This window comes from Manacus vitellinus, unplaced genomic scaffold, assembly GCF_001715985.3.
Source record: "Manacus vitellinus isolate BGI_N305 unplaced genomic scaffold, ASM171598v3 scaffold_64_pilon, whole genome shotgun sequence".
Lineage (NCBI taxonomy): Eukaryota > Metazoa > Chordata > Aves > Passeriformes > Pipridae > Manacus > Manacus vitellinus.
In genome coordinates, this window is record NW_021940718.1 from 2,422,806 (window position 1) to 2,441,439 (window position 18,634).

At 52.1% G+C, this 18,634-nt stretch overlaps 1 protein-coding gene across 2 annotated transcripts in view; it reads right to left on the reverse strand.

The window, feature by feature from the left end:
* Positions 1-2,610: 2,610 nt before the first annotated feature.
* Positions 2,611-18,634, reverse strand: part of MARCHF2 (membrane associated ring-CH-type finger 2) — a 31,799-nt gene continuing 15,775 nt past the window's right edge. For both annotated transcript variants that reach the window (XM_029963918.1, XM_029963917.1), the window contains exons 3-5: positions 18,286-18,481; positions 5,785-5,994; positions 2,611-3,086 (exon numbers count right to left, since the gene is read on the reverse strand). In XM_029963918.1, coding sequence (XP_029819778.1) covers positions 2,928-3,086; positions 5,785-5,994; positions 18,286-18,481 — 565 coding nt within the window. In that variant the 3' untranslated portion in view covers positions 2,611-2,927. The remainder of the gene's footprint in view (positions 3,087-5,784; positions 5,995-18,285; positions 18,482-18,634) is intronic.

Here is an 18,634-nt window from a genome sequence, read left to right on the forward strand (position 1 = left end):
CCTGGGTTTTGTCCAGCTTTGAAACCTTCAGCTGCAGGAGCCTCTGTGGGGCAGCATCTCAGGGAGCATCAGGATCAGTCTGTACAGCCCCACACACACACCCCTCGGCCCGTCCAAGGGCCAAAGGACTCTTTGCTTCCTTCGAACAACATCACCTTGCTTGGCCCACACCCGGGAGGCTTCTGTGCACTGCCAGAGAAACTGCCCAGAAATGACTAAAAGCCCTGGGTTTTGTCCAGCTTTGAAACCTTCAGCTGGGGCTCCTGGGGCAGGTCAGGGAAGCTGCCCCGGGCAGCCCTGCCAGCCCTCAGGGGTCAGCTGGGCTCTGCAGGCTCGGCCCCCCCAGTAACAACACAACAGCCCAAAGTTTGTCTCACTTTTATTTACATAATTGCACAGCCCGTTTCCCCATGACACTGGAACGTGGTGGGTCAGACACTGATTTCCCACATCCACAAGCTGAACATCTCCTCTAGGAAGGAGGAAAAGACTTAAAGAGTGGCTGTTGGGTTTTGCAGGGGCACATGCAACAACTCCAATTATTGGCAATGACAATAAAGTCAAGGAAGCTGAGTGCAGCCATGGCTGCCCTACAGCACAGGGCCGGGCCCCCACTGCCCCAGCCAGGGGCTTCTGGCTTTCACAGTTGCATATTAGGATTGACAGTGGGTCTCCTAACTGGAACACTGGCTCCATTAAGTCCTTACCCGGGGAACGTGGTGTGGGAGTGCACATCCCTTGTCACCTTGTCACCAGAACTCGGGGCACTGCAAGGCCAAGCTGCTGGGAGGCAGCCAGGGATGGGAAGGTGAAACCACTCCCCCATTTTTCTCCACTGAGAATGTCCTGGTGACAAGGGGGTTGTTGGGAAGGGCCTGAAGAAAGGGGCACCCAGGACAAGGCACAGGGCAGTGGTGCAGTGCCCGCTGCCATGGAAGGGTGTGAGGAGCAGGGAGTGCCCGGGCAGGAACAGGATGGGACTGGAGCAGGGACTGGGACTGGAGCTGGGCTGCAGCAGCCCCTCCTCCAGGAGCACCGGGGCCAGAGTCATCCCTGCATGACTGGGAAGAGGGAAGGTGCCCATGGGTATGTGGCAGAAGGGAAGGGACAGAGAGGCTGCTGAAAGGTGTGCCGGGGTATCCCTGAGTTGCATGAGAACCCTGGCACAGAAGATGGAGGAGAAGAGCCAACAGAACCCAGGACCCAGGGCTGGAGTGGTCCTCCTGGGAGAGACACGACACTGGCCCCTGCTACTCATGCCACCAGAAAAACTTCCAGCCCGGGGTCGTGGGACACATAAGGAAAAGCATCCTGCTTTGCAGGCAGAGAGGAGGAGGAGGAAGGACGTGGAGTGCTTTGAATCCAAGAAACAACAGGTCTCGGTCTAGCAGGACATTGGACTGATCCACCTGGGTTCAGCAAAGGGGCAGAGGGAATAGTGTGTCACACACATCACCACCCACACATGGGCACCTTGGAGCCTGCCTCCTCCCTGCTCTCTGCCCTCACCCTCACGGGAGCAGAGCCCAGGCTCCAGCCGAGCACACACCTCTGGAGCACCGGGCAGGGTAGCAGCACCGCCGGCGTCCTCACAGCCTGTGCCACACAGGAGGCTCAGGGAAGCTCAGCACCAGGCACGGGCACCACATGGCAGGGTGGGAGGGTGGCAGAGAGGCAAGGACCCTTGGCAGACAGGGCACTCTGAGATAGAGGGTTTCGACAGCTGGATGTGCTGGAAATGCAGGTGAGAAAAAGGAAAGGAGGAGGAGGAACACCAGCCCCACAAAAGAAGGGACCCAAACCTGTTCTCTGGGAACCAGCGAACTGGGAGGGTTTCACTAGAGGACACAACAGGCAGGCAGCACTGTCAGGGATGAACTCAATCCCAGCAGCTCCTCTGGAATGTGCAAATAAAGCGCAGAGACAGCCAAGAGCACCCGCGTCCTGCCAGCGCCGCAGGGCATGGCCTGTCCCCTAAGGTACGTGTGGAACTGATGCTACAGGAGGTCCAGCCTCAGGATGGTGAAAGGACATCAGCAAACAGAAACTTCAACCTTCTGGGGTCAGGAAAGCTCCTTTCTCGATCGTTTAAAACCAAAAGGCAATGGTGGGTTTAGCTAATACAAGCCATGACTCTTGGATCCTCCATCTACCTTTGCCAGACATACCAAGAGCTGAGTGCATCCAAGTCCTGGGGGTGAGCCAGGATAGACAAGGAAAGCATCGTGTGAGATCACATCTGCACTGGAAAAGATCTCTCTTTTTGAAACTTATATCTCAAAATTACAGTACTTTACAATACAAAATGTCTCCATTCAGCATCACGTCATTTTACTCCTTCTGGGATTATAATAATTATTAAAAACACTCAACTTTCTAGAAAGGACAGAACACCATGAAAGAGACCAAAGAGTAACGGGAAGGCTGCTGCAGTATTATCAAAACCAATTTAGTGCAAAGGAGAAGGGGCCTTTCAAGAACGGATGATGAAAAGTGTTCTTTATATGCTCATTTGGAGAAAAGGCATTGATTTAACCTCTGAATGAGATCAGGCTGCCGGCTTCTATCCTGAAGCTTAGAACATCTACACAAAAGGACTGAAACACAATATGCATGGCCATTAAAAAATAATATTATATATAGATATATATAGAGAGAGAGAGAGGGAGATATTTTCCACGTATGGTATTTAGTTATGGGAAAATGTCCCTGCAGAGAGGCATTTTCTGCCACCGGGCTCTTTTGGGCCATTTCACACACAGACGTTGATTATTTGTCTGTTTGTCAAAGTCTGAAGCAGGTGCTGACCGCAGAGTCCCCGTGTGTGGGATGATTGTTTCCTGGTGCCCCCAGAGCTGCCCTGGGCACGTGAGGACACACAGCCTTCCTCGCCCTGGGCCGGCCCCAGTTGGTGGCCACGGGACGGCTCAGACGGTCGTCTCATCCGCGGTTTTCTTCATGAGCTTGGCGGAGAGGAGGGAGTGGGGCAGGGGGTGAGGGCTCCTCGAGGCTGGGATCATCAGGCGGACTTTCTGGTTGGTCCTTCGCCACTCCGAGTACAGCTGGCAGTGGTAGCGGAACGAAACCTGGCGGGCGAGAACGCAGCGTCTGTCACCGACCCCCTCACCCCTCTGCCTCCGTGTGTCCCTGTCCCAAGGCAAGGGACACAGCCCTGACCCCGACACGGTTTGGGGCACTCCATGGCCCCAGCCTCTGATGGGGAATCAACCCCTTCCTGCTGAGAACAGGCTGAGCGTGGCACAGCCAGAGGGGCTCTCTGGGCAGCGCTGGCACGGCAGGACAGGGTTTGCTCAGCTGGGTTTGGGTCCACGCTGGTGAAACGTGGTGGGGAGGAGTCACAACTCACCCCCTTACCCAGCCCCAGGCTGCAGGGAGCACCCTGAGTGGCCAAAACAAGTGTCTGAATCCAACCAGCCTCCTCCCATCTCACAGAGCCCAGTGAACCTCCTTCACCCTTCCCAAAAAACTTCTGTCTGCAACAACAGGACAGCAACTGGACTCATTTTTCCTGTCAGCGCCGTGGCCTGGGAGACTTGTCCCCCAGGAGGGAGAAAGGGCAGGATGCAAAGGCTGGAGGGACCAGAGCAGCCCGGCAGAGGCAGGAGCTGGCCCTGCAGTTTCAGAACGGCCCTGCAGTTTTGGAACATGCCTGCGAGGGGAGCTTCGAGCTCAACTTAAACACCGAATCCAGTCAGCCACTCATCCAAATCAGGCTTTCATACTCGGTAAAATTACAGGAAGCATTTAGCTGGCAAGTTGGAAGTACCAGGAAGTACATCTGACACGGAAAAGTCAGAATTCCAATTAATTCTATTCAGGTCTGAGGTAACTGAGCTGCTTGATCTGTGCCCTCCCCTCGTTCCTGCTGCAGAGGTGCTGTGGCAGTGAGGTTGTTTGCTGCCAAACACATCTCCCAGTCTTCAGAGACAGCGAGGGAATGTGGAGCTAATGGTGGAAACCTCAAGGAAGGCTCCTGCTCCACAGGAGGGAGCTGCAGCCTTGGCCACAGCCTCTCCCACAGCCCTCCCACCCATTACAGCCATCACCCCCCACCCACATTTTGGCCTCCTGTGCTGCACAGCCTGGGGTAGAATGTGGTAAATGTGAATAAAGGGGCTTCTCTTAAAGTCCTTCTCTGCTCAAGGAAATGTGAAGCACTGCAGAACTGGAGACATTTTAGTCAGGACTCGTTATTTTAAACACACAAAAAAACTCCACGAAAAAAATCCCAAACCAAACATTTTTCCATTTCCCCCACGTTTCCAGCTTCTCCAGATCAGTTCTGGGAAGAGAAGACAAAACACTTCCTCTTAAGGCTTCCAGTTTTGCCTTGGCTTTCTACAAAAAGAAGCCTCATGCAGGAACTTGCAGCATGGAGACTTTCCTCCATGGCTTCAGCTTTGCCCCCAGAAACTCTCTCTGCAGGCCCCCCCAGAGCAGGGGCTGCTGCAGCACCAGCTCAGCCTGCCCTGGCTGCCCAGTGTGTGGAGGAGAGGAATCTCCTGCCAGAGGGGAAGGGGTTACTCTGAGAAACTGTAGCATGAGATGGCAGGGAAATGTGCTGGGGCATTTCTACTGCCCACAGAACTGCCAGCTTTTTGGGGTCCCACTCTTTCCTCCTGCAGCAACTGCACCCCTTCCCTTCCCCAAATGGTGCTTCCCAGCAAGCAGCTGGAAAAGGGCAGAGACAGGGCATGAGCACACACAGGGCTTGGAATAGGAGAGCCAAAACAAAGATCCAAACCCAGAAATCCAGCCAGCAACAGAATGCAAAAAAAAGGGAATGGGAAACAGAGGGAATTCCCTGGCCTAGGAGCCCCTGGAGAGCAGGCCCTGGGGAGGGGCTGGGCAGGAGCTGCCCCAGCCCTGCTGGGCTCTGCTGGCAGCAGGTACCACTGCTCACAGGTACCACAGCAAACCCACATCCCCTGTCCTGCTCTCCTCAACTCCCTGCGAGTTGCAAGCTCCTGGTCCCCTAATTCAGCACATCCAGGGATGCCAAGAGAGGCCTCTGCAGGAAGCTCTTTCCCAGCAGGAATCAGTTCAACCCCCAGACAGGGTCAAGTGCAGGTTCCCAGGAATCCCCAATGCCCCCAGGCAGCAGCAGTGGGCCAGGGCAGGCTGGCTACCCAGCCTTGGTCTGGGGCTCAACTCCAAAACCCAGCATGAGAGAAGCCAGAGGCTTCCCCAGGGTCAGAGTGTTCCTTGCACACACCTTCTGTCTCACTGACACCTTAAAAGGGTTGTGTAGGAATTTGTTTAGCTGTGGGTCAGACACCCCCAAGGCCAGTCTGCACCCCCCTGGGCATGGCCAGTGTGTGCTGGGCAGCACAGAGGGACATGATGGCAGATTATTTAGGGGCCAAACACGTTCCAGATTTTACTTTTCCCCTGAACTACCCAGGTACCAAGTCTGTGTTTCTTCTCGAAAATAGGAGCAGACACCACAGATGGGCCACTGCCTGCCCCAGCCCCAGCCCTTCCCACCCAGCCCCAGCTCCAGCCCCGCTCAGGCACATCTGTGCCAGGTACATGACACCCTGGGAACACGGCTCCCGTGCCAGTCTGGAAAGCAGGCGGTCAGGAGGTGGTTTCTCATCCTCAGCAACAGCTCGAGCAGCTCCCACGGGAAGACAATTCAACGGCCATTCAAGGGGAAGAGCCCAAGGTTTCCTCCCGTGGGGAGGCAGAGCTGGAGGGCTGTGAGCCAGCGCTGCCAGGTCCTGCTGGAGCAGGAGCAGGGCCCCGGCAGCCGGCACTTACCAGCGTCCAGAGGACGTAGATTGTGAAAAGTGCAATAGTGAGTGCAATGAGTCCGATGGCCTCCAGGCGGCTGTTGAACTGCAGGTGGTCCTGGGCCCCGCGCAGGCACAGCCAGCCCGAGATCGCCGCCAGCGGGGTGATGAACAGGAAACACACCATGTCACAGAACAGGGTCCTCTTCTCATTGCGGGGCCCGGGGTCCTTCAGCCACTGCGGGGAGGGAGGGAGAAGGGGCAGTCAGCACACAGCAGGAGAGAGGAACCACAGTGCACTGGGGACAGTGGGGCACCTGGTACGGGTGCTTAACTCACATGAACCTTCTCAAAAACGGAGCTAGGGAGTGACCAGCATGTTTTTAACAACCAGCAAGAGACAGGGAAGACACAACTGAAGAACGTGTGCAGGGGAAGGCAGTGGTGGATAAGGAAGCTCCTGGGCTCTTCACTGGAGCAGGGAGGAGCAGGCAGGGGAGGTGGGCTCAGTAAAGCCTAGCTTATGAGATTTGGCTGGTCTTGGGCTGTGCTTCAACAGAAAAAGGTCCATGACTCTGTAACTCATGTAGGGGCTATGGGAACCAGGGGCACTGGGGTCTGAGGCCAGGCCAAGCCATAAGGGCAGCTCTCCCAAATCTTTCTCTTGGGTTCCTTGGGAGACTTGTGGCATTTTAGAGTTCCGCTGGCAATCACCAAACATTCACTTCTTCTAGGAATCCCAATTTGCTTCTAGTGTGGGTTCATTGTAGATACTCGACTTCAACAACAGCAATTGTTCTATTTTTCTGGGATTACGTTATTTTCAGCCTTTCCTTTCCTTTTTTTAGAACAGCAAGCTGCTGTGGTTCCTACTGATACCAAATTGTTACAGCACAGCTTTACTGGGATCTGTGTGTGTTGGGCTGCTGGATCCTTCCTCCTTCCCTGCACAAGGATGACTACCTCATTAGGGGTTTTCTTTGATTTTTTTTTTTAAATAAAAATAGGAGAACATTGCTGAAAAGGCACAGTGAGAGCAGGGAAGGGACTATCAGTATAGATTGGAGTGAGGTCCCTGCTTTGGAACAGACAGTTTGGGAAGGGACCCATCGGAGAACTCTGCACACAAAGCTCCTTTCCTGCAGGGAAACCACCACTGAAGCAGCAACACAGAAGGGGTGGTGACAGGTATGCCAGGAATGAGGGAGACCTCAGCACAGGTAACCTGAGGACAGGGCTGGCCAGAGACACACAGAGAGCACAAGCCCAGAGGGGAGCAGGGGAGGGGGCACAGGGGAGTGCAGATTTAACTCCAGTAGGGATGTTCAGAGAGGCAGAGCAGAGGGGGAAGGATGGGAGGAGAAGCACAATGGGGGAGATGGCAAACCCGGGCAAGGAGCAGGGAGGTGGCTGGGCTGGTCAGAGCCATGGTAGCAGCATGTTTTGCAGCACCTGGGACAGGACACTGAGCTGGACCTGAGCAGAGGAGAGGATGCTGCAGTGACAGGAATGAGCCTGGTCAGGAATGTCACCTGGGAGGACTGATAAGCATGATATTTGAGAGATGTCACCTGAAGCATCTGAATGCTCCTGTGGTAACAAACAATAAACTGGCATTGATTTTAAAGCCATTCTGAGCACAATGCCATGGTCAGGTAGCCAGAAGGAAATGTCTTAGAATCACAGAATCATTAACCTAGGAAAAGACCTCCAGGATCATCAAGTCCAACCATCAACCCAGCACCACCATGTTCACCACTAACCCATGTCCCCAAGTGCCACATCCACATGTTTTCTGAGCACTTCCAGGGATGGTGACTCCACCACCATCCTGGCAACCTCTTCCAATGCCTGACAACCTTATCAGTGAAGAAATTTTTCCTAATATCCAATTTAAACCTGCCCTACCCCCCAGTCAAACTTGAGGCCTTTTCCTTTCATTCTGTCACTTGTTCACGGGAGCAGAGCTCCACCCTGGCTCCACCCTCTTGTCAGGGAGTTCTGGAGAGTGAGAAGGTCCTCCCTGAGCCTCCTTTTCTCCAGGCTGAGCCCCCCCCAGCTCCCTCAGCTGCTCCTGGTGCTCCAGACCCTTCCCCTGCTCTGTTCTCTTCTCTGGACACTCTCCAGCCCTTCAACGTCCTTCTTGTTGTGAGGGGCCAAAAATTGACCCCAGGATTTGAGGTGGGGCCTCAGCAGTGCCCAGCAAAGGAGGACAGTCACTGGCCTGGTCCTGCTGGCCACACTACTGCTGGTACAAGCCAAGTGCCACTGACATTCTTGGTCACACCTGCCTCCTCTGTCTAGCCATTGTCAAAAGCAGCACTCCCAGGTCCTTCTCCACCAGAGAGCCTTCAGAGCAGGTAGAACTGTGGTTTGGACAGGAGCTGGGAGAAGGGACACAGACCTGCAGGTCCCCCTCTCGTGGCTCTGCAGAGCAGACCAGTGTGACAAGCTGTGTGGGGATGATAAGGACACACAGCCTGAGCAGCCCTGAGCAGAGAGGGGGGACAGCAGCTCATGGCACGTCCTTGGCAGCCCCAGCAGCTGAACCTGGCCACGTGCCCAGCTCTCCCCAGTCTAACCAAGACAGAGCTGCCCAGTGACCCAGCACTGGGTGAACACCAAATCACCCTGACTGGACAAATGTCCCTCCAGCAGCAAGCCCAGAGCACCTCGTCCCCTGGAACAGGACATCCGGGGGCACTTTTGACCCTTGTACAGTAAGAAGCTCAGGGACTGAAGGCAGATAGGTATTTTACTGCATTTTAATTCTATTTATATTCCTCGTGACCCTTGAAACTCCTTCCTCCTCCCCAAGATGGGAGTCAAATATGTAAAGGCAGGAAGTAAATTAATTTCCTTTTGTAGTAGTTGATTTACTTTGTCAATATGCACTGACCCAATAAAAAAAGAACACAATAAGCCACCCTAAGGGCACAAAGTTTCTGGCACAGTAGCACATTAGTGCACACAGGACTTCAAATAAAGCTTGCAAACAATCCATGAAGTGGTCAGGCAGATTAAACAATTTTTGTAGGGAAAACTATCAAGTAAACATGGGAAGGCAACAAAAGCACAACTTGGTCTTCTTCCAGCAGTTTCCAGGCTGCAGTCATGTCTGAGACTGAAGGGAAAGAGGCAGAGCTGGCTGCTTGCTGCCCACCTGGGCTACGAGCTGGGATCCAGAGCCTGCTGGAAACAAATTCTCTCTACTTGGGTGATGAGAAGTTATTCTGGGTACAACTGTATTTCTTTGGCCTCTAGCATGATCCTGAGGCTTTCCCAGATGGTGGGATCAGCAGGGTTGTGTAAGGGAGCTCATTCCTGGGAGCCACAGCAGGGCTCTGTGATGATGAGAAGCTGCACCTTTGGGTGCTGCAGTGCCCATGAACCTTGGGTGAGCCCAGGGATGGGAGGCAGAAAAAGGCACCAGGACATAATCAGCTCCTCTGGAAGACAAGAGTAGAACTCAAAGCATATCAGAGCAGTCTCCCAGCCAGTCCATCTCAGCACCTGCATGTCTTGGGGCAGGGCTGCCTTCTGCCCCTTGGGACCAGTGGGAATGGATGGAGGAGGGACCCTCCCAGCAGCACTCAGCACCCTGCAGTCTTTCTGGGGGGTTATAAAAGGGTGTTTTCAAAATTAGCTTCCATTGATTTCTACAGCTGACTTACCTCCTGTGGTTAAATGTCCATGGCCATGAGCTGGCAGCCCCTGCCTCACACCACACTGCCTGCAGCACTCCTGTGCCCCATGGGACCACAGGGACCAGGAGTCTCAGCCAGCACGTGCTCAGGTCTCTCCCAGCCTTGCTCTGGTGAGCACCAGTCAGGACCAGCATGACCTGCCAACCTCACCAGCTGACCCTGCCACAGAGTCCCCCAGTGCTTCACAGCAAAGGTATAATGCAAGCCACAGCAAGACACAAGAATTTGGATGCATTACAAAACATCCCACGTCCTTTCTGCCCACCAAACAGTTACCCTGTGCCTGCTCAGGTGCCTGTTGATTTTCCTTCTGCTGCTGAGCTGGTGCCTGGCTATACAGGCCGGAAAAAAACAAATGACCTTGACTCACAGTAGCACTATTAGCCCTGTCCTTGCCCTGAGAAACCTGCTGAGCCAAAAAATACAGCTTCAGATGAGAGACTGTCACATCCCTGCTCTAGGCCTGCACCAAACCTCCTTGCAGGCCACCAAGCTCCACAGGCAGTCCCAGCAGGATGGTCCTATTTCCTTTACCAAGATGGGAAAGAATGTTTTCTGACAGAGTACCCAGAGTTCAGGAAGCCAAAATTCAGAAACGCCTCCAGCCCTGCAAGCAGGGCAGTTAAATGCTGCAGAGCAAAGTGCCCCTCCTCACCCCCCTGTCCCCAGCCACCTGCCATGGATGCTCTGCAAACCTCCACAAGCCAAATCTCTCCTTGTACAGGCATGAAAACCTTCCCAGTGCCCCCAGCTGGCCCCAGCTGCTGGGAAGCACAGGGCACAAGGACAGCAAGAGCTGCAGGAGCACTAGAAGTGGTGGACAGGAGAGGAATCTATCCAAGCAGCACCACAGGTCACTGGGACACTTTTCCTACAGAGCAGTAGGTGCTTCCATGGTCAGTGTGACCAGGGGAAATGTCACACCACGACCTGTGCAAACACAGGGCCACAGCACTGCACCCACTGGTCCTCTGGGTCATCACAGCACAGACAGGGCTGGACAAGGTGGTGAAGATGGACATACAAGGAAGACACTAGTGCTGGTAAGTGCCCAGAGCAGGTGGATGAAGTATTTCCCATTTTGGCCCCAAAAAGGCCATTGCAGTTTGCAGAGCAGTGCCAAGAGGATCTTGTGCTGGATCTGAGAGGAGCATCTCCATACAGCAAACACAAGCAAAGAGAGAAAGGAAAAGATTAGAGGAGTGGGAGTCAGCTGGAACCAAGAGGGGTTTGTTTTTCACCAGATCCAGAGGTCTAACAGAGGCTTGCACTGAGCAAGGAGAGAGCTGGGCTGGGGAAGGGCAGAGGAGCACAGATGGGACAACAAGTGCAGTGAGTCCAGCACGAGAGTTCGAGGAAAGCAAAGGGAAAAGTCTGTCTGTGAGGAAGATAAGGCTGGAGGAAGGGTGGGGGAGAGCTTACATCACAGCTCAGTTCTCTGAACTGGAGGGGGGGCAGCGAGAGCTGCACTGGGCACTGTGCCTGAGTCAAAACTTCTTTCCCTAACCACATAAACAGGAGTAACATCACAAATCCTGCCTGCAAACCTCCCTTTGCATGCACTGGGGACGTTCCCACAGCAACTCCTACACCCACGGAGGTGCAGGAGACTCAGGAGATGGAGCAGGACTGCACGTGGCAGACCCATGGGAGGTGTCCCCTACTCCAGAGTGACCCACACAGCCAAGCAAACACCTCAGAGGATTTAAAACACATTTTGTTGCAGGTGACATTGTGTTTGGAAGTTGTACTTTCCTTAAGAGACAAAAAAACCAAAAATCCACTACATAAAATATCCAGTTTAAATGAACCAAAAGTATTGGCAATCACTGAAAAGGAAGAATCTTTAATCCAAATTGCACAATAAACCCAAAGGAAAACAGTAGGAGCAAAAAACTGTCAGGCTTCTGCACAGCACAGCTGCACCCTTGGAAGGAGGAGCTGTTTTGAGCAGGCAAAGGGACATGCAGGGATCACTAAAGCTGCCATTTTTAAATAAAGCTGTTAACACACACATTGCAGGAAAACACCAGCACTGAAGACATGGAAGCAGAATTTTCTTGGAATTCCATCACAAGACTTGCTTGCAAGGACAGAAATATGGGAGCAAACGGTGTGGTTGGACTCCTCCAGTAATGACTGGTTCACCAGAGAAATCTGGTTTTGGAATTAGTGAGTTGTCTTAAATGAGTTTTGCTTTAGCAAAGGCACTAAACACTGAGAGAAGCATTATGAACAAGTGCTGCATTACACTCATTAGCTTTCACCACCAGGATATGTTGACTTCCAACATCCCAGCAGTTTTGGCAAAGCCAGAGCCTTGGCCTTGGCAGCAGCAGTTCGTGCCCACTCTCAGAGCAGAGGCCTGTAACCCCTTGGTTCCTCTCCCTGGTATTTACACAATGTGTGGACAAAAATACATCCTTCCTCTGGAATATGGACTGACCTTTGCTGGGACTAAACAACTGCTGCCTGAGTTGCCAGCCTGGGACATTCCTGCAGGGGCTTGGGCTGCTCAGAACCCAACCACCCCACCCCAGAACTGTGCCCAGATGATGGGCAGTGATGGCCAACGGAGATGGGAAACCAAAGCTGGCTCACAGCATGGGCAGATGGTCCCAGACAGGAGCCTCTGGGCTGTGGAAGTGCTGTTTCTCTTCAGCCCATGGAGAAACACTCACAGGGGACAAAATTAACAACAGGTTAAAGCTTTAAACAGTTTATAAGTGGTTAATGAACTGAAGAGAGAAATGAGAGGGTTTTGTCACAGCAAAACACACAAAACAAGGCAGCCATGGAAAGGAAATATTTTTGCTGGTAAGCTGGGAAAGCGAAAATGGGCAGGAGTGAGCTCAGGTGCCCCAGTACAGACTGAGCCATGTGCCCACCTCCCCCTGTGGGCAACAGGCTGCAGCCAAGGAGAAGGTCAGGAGCTGTGCAGAAGGGCTGGTGGCTGTAGAAACAGTCACAGTGTCACCCTTGGTAATGCTGTCTGGAAATACACAATGCATCAAACACAGCCCCAAGCACTTCCATCCATGTAGCTCTGCCTGAAATCCCAGAGGACAAAGTGTCTTCAGCAGGGAGAGCACTTTGTAAGAGAAAACAGGTTTGTGATGGATTTTGCCACAGACCAAAGAGAAGAGTTTACATGGAAGGGAGAACACTAAAAGAGGGGTGGTGGTGAATATTTTGACTCCTACACAAGCTGCTGTAACAGCACTCACCTTGGTTCTCCCAGTGCCAGGAGGAGCCAGGCTACTCCAGACAAGTTGTCACATCCTAACTTAGGTTTTCTAAGAAGGCAACAATTAAATGATCACAAGAGGTGTTTCCTTCTCTCCCTACAGGACTCTAAAGAACAAGGTTTGGCTGAGACAAATTTAAGGCATGAAACATTAGGGCAAATAAACCCAACCCTGCCTAGAGAACTGTGTGCCCACCTGTAGCCTGGGAGAAAGAGCTGTCCAAGCTGCAGCAATCTTTCATGTCCAGAGACCTGTACTCCTCCTTCTACCATGGTCTGGACAGCAAATGTTCCTGGAAGAGGAGCAGTAACCAGGCATTTTCTGTGCTTGATGTTATTAGAACAAAGAGGAAACTACCTGCTCCAGGAAAGCTGTGTGTGCTGCAACTTATAGTTTGAACACATAACCTAAATATTGACTGCTGAAGTCTTCCAGGGAACACAGAAAGTATCTTGCACTTTTTGACTGTGCCAGCACTGCTGGCTAGAGTGTCATGGAGTCAGATCCCTTCCCTGTAAACATATGGATGCACATTAAACCAACATCCATGTAGGAAAATCAAGTATTGGAAATCCATCCCTCTCCAAGGCTTGACCATCTTGTTCTCTGCTGGGGACATGCTCCTCTCTCTAGAGCCCCAGTCCACAACCCTCTTGTGCTGGAGACCACTTCAGAGCTGAGCAGAAGCCTTCTGTCCTCTCACAGCACAGGCAGCATCCTGCTCTTCTGGCTATAGACTCTCAACCACCTGCAGGGGTCCAAAACATGCCCCTAAAAAGAGCTCAGCCCATCGATCTCACAACCCAACAGTTTACAAAAGCATTTCATAGTTTTGTTTTGTTTTTTTTTTTTAGTTTTCAAACCACTTCTTAGTTAAAAATTAACTGAAATAGGTTGAACTGCAGGAGATATTTCCCCCACACCCATGGGCCAGCCTGTGACTGCCAGAGCTGGCTCTGGGCTCAGACAAGTGCCCCACTCCTGGTTCAGAGGTCAGGCACACTGGCAGCCAACACTGTTACTATTTTTACATTGAAAAAACCACAACACAAATAAATGGCTGCTTAAAGAAAATAAAATTACGATTCTATTAAGAAATTATCTTTAATCCATGCTGGACAAGGTTGACACCTTCCCCCCTCTTAAGGAGGCTGCAAAATTAAATTAATGTTTGTGAAGTGCTTGGATGTCATAGCAATAAGTGGCCCAGAGAAGCCCGTGGGAAATGAATAGTTTGGTCTTGGTGAGCAGGGACACAAGAGTACACAGTGGGATAAACAAAATTAGCTAGTGAGCATCTCCCACCCATGCACTGCTCCTGGAAAACACAGCCTGTGACCATGAAGAGCACACTGTAGTGCAGATATACCAGAGGCCTGAAATAAAAACTAAGGCAATTTTGGTCATGGTGTTTCCTGACTTCCAAGAAATCAGGAAGCTTACACAGAAGCACTTCAGTTTGACAATGGAGTTTCCCCCCAGCTCTCACCACAACATCTCTGCCAGTCCACAGTCAGCCTCAGCCCCTCTCCTCCTGAAGGCACCTCAAAGGCACATGGACAGAGCCAGTTCTCCATGGGGCTGATGGTCCCTTCCCAGGGATCAGCTCTGCTGACCAGTGACAGCTGCAGCCACTACAAGCAGCTCTAACTCTCCCCAGACTGGAAATGTAGGACAGGGCAGAGCAAACAGCAAGAGCTGCTTTCTCCTGTGAGGCCCAACACCAGCAGGTCACCAAGTTCTCTTGTGGCCAGGTGACAGCAAAAGAGAGCTAGGATGCTTGGACAGTCTTTCACACCTGGGACAAACCCTTTCATCAACACCACTGCCATAAAGCATGCTCCTGCACCGTTCCCAGTCCAAGTCTCCATCCCATTTATCCTCTGCTCCTAACTTCTATTCTGGCTTCCCAGCTTCACTTGGTGAGCAGAGGATTTTTATCAGCACACTCACCACGAGCATCACTTCCCCCAAAGTTTCAAAACACTCCCCACCCCTCCCCACAACCAAGGGGCAGAGAACTTCCCAGATAAGGCAGCTGAGGGAACCGTGACATTTTTAAATGACTAAGCAGTGTCCTTCCCTGGCCCTCTTCTCAGAAACAAGATGAACAACTTGGGGATGACACTTCCCAAAAGTATTTGGTGAAGAGCTGCAGCCCGCTCTGGTGTGGGGATGAGATTGCACCAGACTGCAGGCAGGATATTAATGGAAAGTATCAGCCAGCTGGCCAGGGGGTTATCAGCTCCTTCCCAAGGGCGCTGCACCAAGGGCAGAGCCGCCCCTGCCAGCGGGAGCTTCCCAAAGCAGTCACACTGTCACTGACCCCTCAGGGAACAAAGCCCCACAAACCTCATGGGGTGAAGCACACTCACTGTCACTGCCTCTGACCTGCACAGATTGCAGTGGTGCAGGAGCTCGGAGGGGCTGCAATAACTCCCAAGGAAAATGAGAAACCAAACTCCAGGACACTTTCCCCACACTCCAGGGAAGGATCAGAGGTTTTATAGCATGGTGGAAGTAACACAACAAAACCAGGCAGCCTTTCCAGCCAGGTGAGCCATTCTGCTCTAGCAGGAGCCCTCCAGTCGTGGTGTGCCAGGCACACAGTGCCCATGCTGTTGTACAGCACCCAGCACACCTGAGTGCTGCAGCCACAGCACACACGGCTCAGCACAGCTGGTGCCAGAGCCACAGCACTCCATCACATGCTGGGAAGCACTGCTGGCCCCTAGGAAAGGGCAAGAGCAGGCTGCTACCATGGAATGTATTAAACCAGGTTATAAGCTGCTGGTCAAGCCAGGGAAAACCTTACTGGTGGCAAAGGAACTGCTCTGGGGCTGCACGATGATGGTGAGCTGCATGTTGGGCTCTGTTCTGCAGCAGGGATCACTCTCACCAGGTTCCTGGTGACTTTTCATCAGGGACTTACCAGGCTCCAAGCTCAGAAGGCACTGACAGCACTTTAGGAAAGGTGTTCCCCCGGCAGACACTGCAACAGGGCAGATCATCCCCTTCACTGTGCTCACAGACAGTCCCCAAACACCACAAGTAACAAATCACTCGTATCCCAAAGCCTTTGCCAGCTGGCAGTAATGGCTCCAGGGGTCTATTCCTCTCTGAAAACACAGTGGCAGTTCTCCTGTGTTTGAGGGTCGTTAAATGCTGCCCACCCATCACCTTTCAGCACTCACAGGCTCCTTGCTGGTTACCACACCCCTACAGGCTCCAGTCCAGAGGGACTTTTCAAAAATTTCAATGGCAATTAAAATTTGATTGTCCTGGGCTGTCCACTTGTCCACCCTGGAGTACAGACAAGTCAGTGCGCAGAGGAGCCATGACTTCCCTGTCCCACTCTCCCAGCAAGCTCCTCATAGCTGCTGGAGGGAGGTGTCACAGGAGAAACTCCTCCAATACACACTAGCTGTTGAGCTGGTATTCAAGTGTGCAGTTCTCTAAGCCTATACTTGTTACAAGGTGCTACAGCAACTGTGAGAGATGGCTAAAGGCACTCCCACGTGTTTGTTTCTGGGCAGGAATACTTTACCAGCTCCTAAGCCAAAACATCTGAGACTTGCACTCATAACTTGGCCCGTGGAAGCCCCAGCAAGCTCACTGTCCCTGGGCTTGCCTGCAGCATGTCCTCAAAGCCAAGACACAGCCCTTCCCAAATGTTTTAAAACTGTTTTGCAACCTCTGAAACCATTTGAGAGACATTGGTCAAAGAGCCATTTTATATGTTTCAGCAGCTGAGAGAGAAGCAGTAACACCCTGACAGCAGTAACCACCAAGGTAATGCTCTTACAAATTGCTTTGCTGGATACATGGTTTGGGTTAGCACTGTAGGCTAAAGCCTTCTCCTGTCTGGGGCTGTCAAGTCCATAACAGTCAGCTGTAAGTTAAACAACTACTAAAACTTAATATCAATTTTGCAAACTGAAGCTTGAATGCTTCCCCAGTTGGTGGGCTTTTTTGTTGTGGGCTTTTTTCCCCTCCAAGGCTCACTGGGAGGAGATGGGAGAGTGAGGAGAGCTGGGGACTGTTAGAAGAAGGAGGGGACAGGTATTGTTTCCAGAGGGAGGTGGGAAGAGAAAGGAAGTAACATCTAGAATGTGAATGGAAACAGAGACAGGAAAAGCAGACTAGAATTCCAGTTCTGACTCAGTTTTGATCTAACTGATGGAGCAAGGGGAAAGAGAAAGTGGGCAAGAGCAGTCACTACTACAAACCTGAATTAACCCCTGCCCCACCACACACACTTTGGTGGCAGTCACCAACAAACCTCCAACAGCTGACAGGTAACAGAAGCCTGTTATTAACAATCAGCTCCCAGACCTCCCACTCCTCCCACTGCTGGTGGCTGCAGGACTGGGGGGCTCCCAAAATTGATGACTGTAAATGCCCAGCTGCAGACTGGTGCTTCTCTGAGGTCTCACACTGCATTGAAGGAACACCCCAGAGAAGCCAGAGAGAGCCTGCCTGCAGGCCCACAGGCACTGAATGGGAACTGAACAGGGTGCAAGGGCTGCAGGACCTTGCTTTGATCTTTCAGGCCGGACTTCAGGTGCCACCAACACCCTCCTACATGGTCCTGCAGCACTGCCTGGGACAGGAGCCATAAAACAGCATCTGCTCACCTGCCAACACAGCTCACACAATTTCAGACACATTAAACCTTCTTCTGAAACAAACCTTACAACTCACTGGTTAACTTATTCCTCTCTGGGGATGTACACTTGAACTGAGATCAGGCAACAGCCTGGTCCAAGCTGCCTTTGTTCCCCATATGTAAAGGCCTTCATTACAGGCAGCTGCTACAAACTTTGGGGGTCGAAGGAAGTCTGGAAGGTGAGCACACCTAAACAGGGGAATGATGAGGGCCTTGTGACAAAAAAAAAACCCCAAGCTACCAGCCAGAGCCTGGGTTGTACATTCCAGCTCTGGAAGGCTGATGGACCCATCAGGATCCTGGTCTCCCTACAGTCAGTGCAGAGGAACACAAGGACCAGCTGAGCCACGTCCTGCTTTCTCCTTCAACAGGGAGGAGCACAGAGCAGCAGGAAGGAGCAAGGCCCAAAGGCTTTGAAGCACACACCAATATTAGCCAAGGGAAGACAAGTATTTATGAACAGTATCAGCAATCACCACATCTCACTTTTCAGAAGAGAACACGACAAGGAAGGCACATGCAAAAGAGCTGCACTAATGCAACACTGTGACATAAGATTAAAACTAGGAGGGGAAAAAAAGAATATTTATGAGTCAGTTGTGTGGTGACATCGGCATTTTGATGCTCAGACATTAAAGCACAGCCACAAGCACAGTGCTTGTGTAGCCCTGCACCCTGCCAGCATGGGGAGGCCACGGGCAAGAGCTGTTCCAAACATCACTACTGCATGTTTGCAACTACATCTCTTGGTCTGACAAGAGACTTCATCCCTCCAGATTCTTCATCCTGAGTGCTAAAGTACTGTGAGGAGGAGGAGACAGCAGGAACTACAAGGACAGTAGGGCAATCAGTCATTTTCTCTCAAATGATATGGAAATAAAAGTGAAGCAGGAAGAAAGTGGTACCTCTGTCAAAGGTCTTGGTCTTCTCTCTACAACAAATTCTGTGTGGCAGAGCTCACAGTAACTTGTGTTGGAGGAGGATAACCATTTTTCCAGGCAGCTCTTGTGCACGGTGCCCAGTGTTCCTGTGCAGTCACATGGGGAAAGCAGTCCCTCCCCATTTCCACCTTCATGACAGATTCGACAGATGGGACCATCACTGAAGAGGCAGAACAAGAGACAAACAGAATGAAATCATGGTCAGAGCAGGCAGAACGACACAGCTGTAGTGCCTGGTCCCACCAAGCTCCAGAAAGGCACATGCACAGCAAGCAGCATGTGGCAGAGCACACCAGGAGCCTGCTGCAGCAAG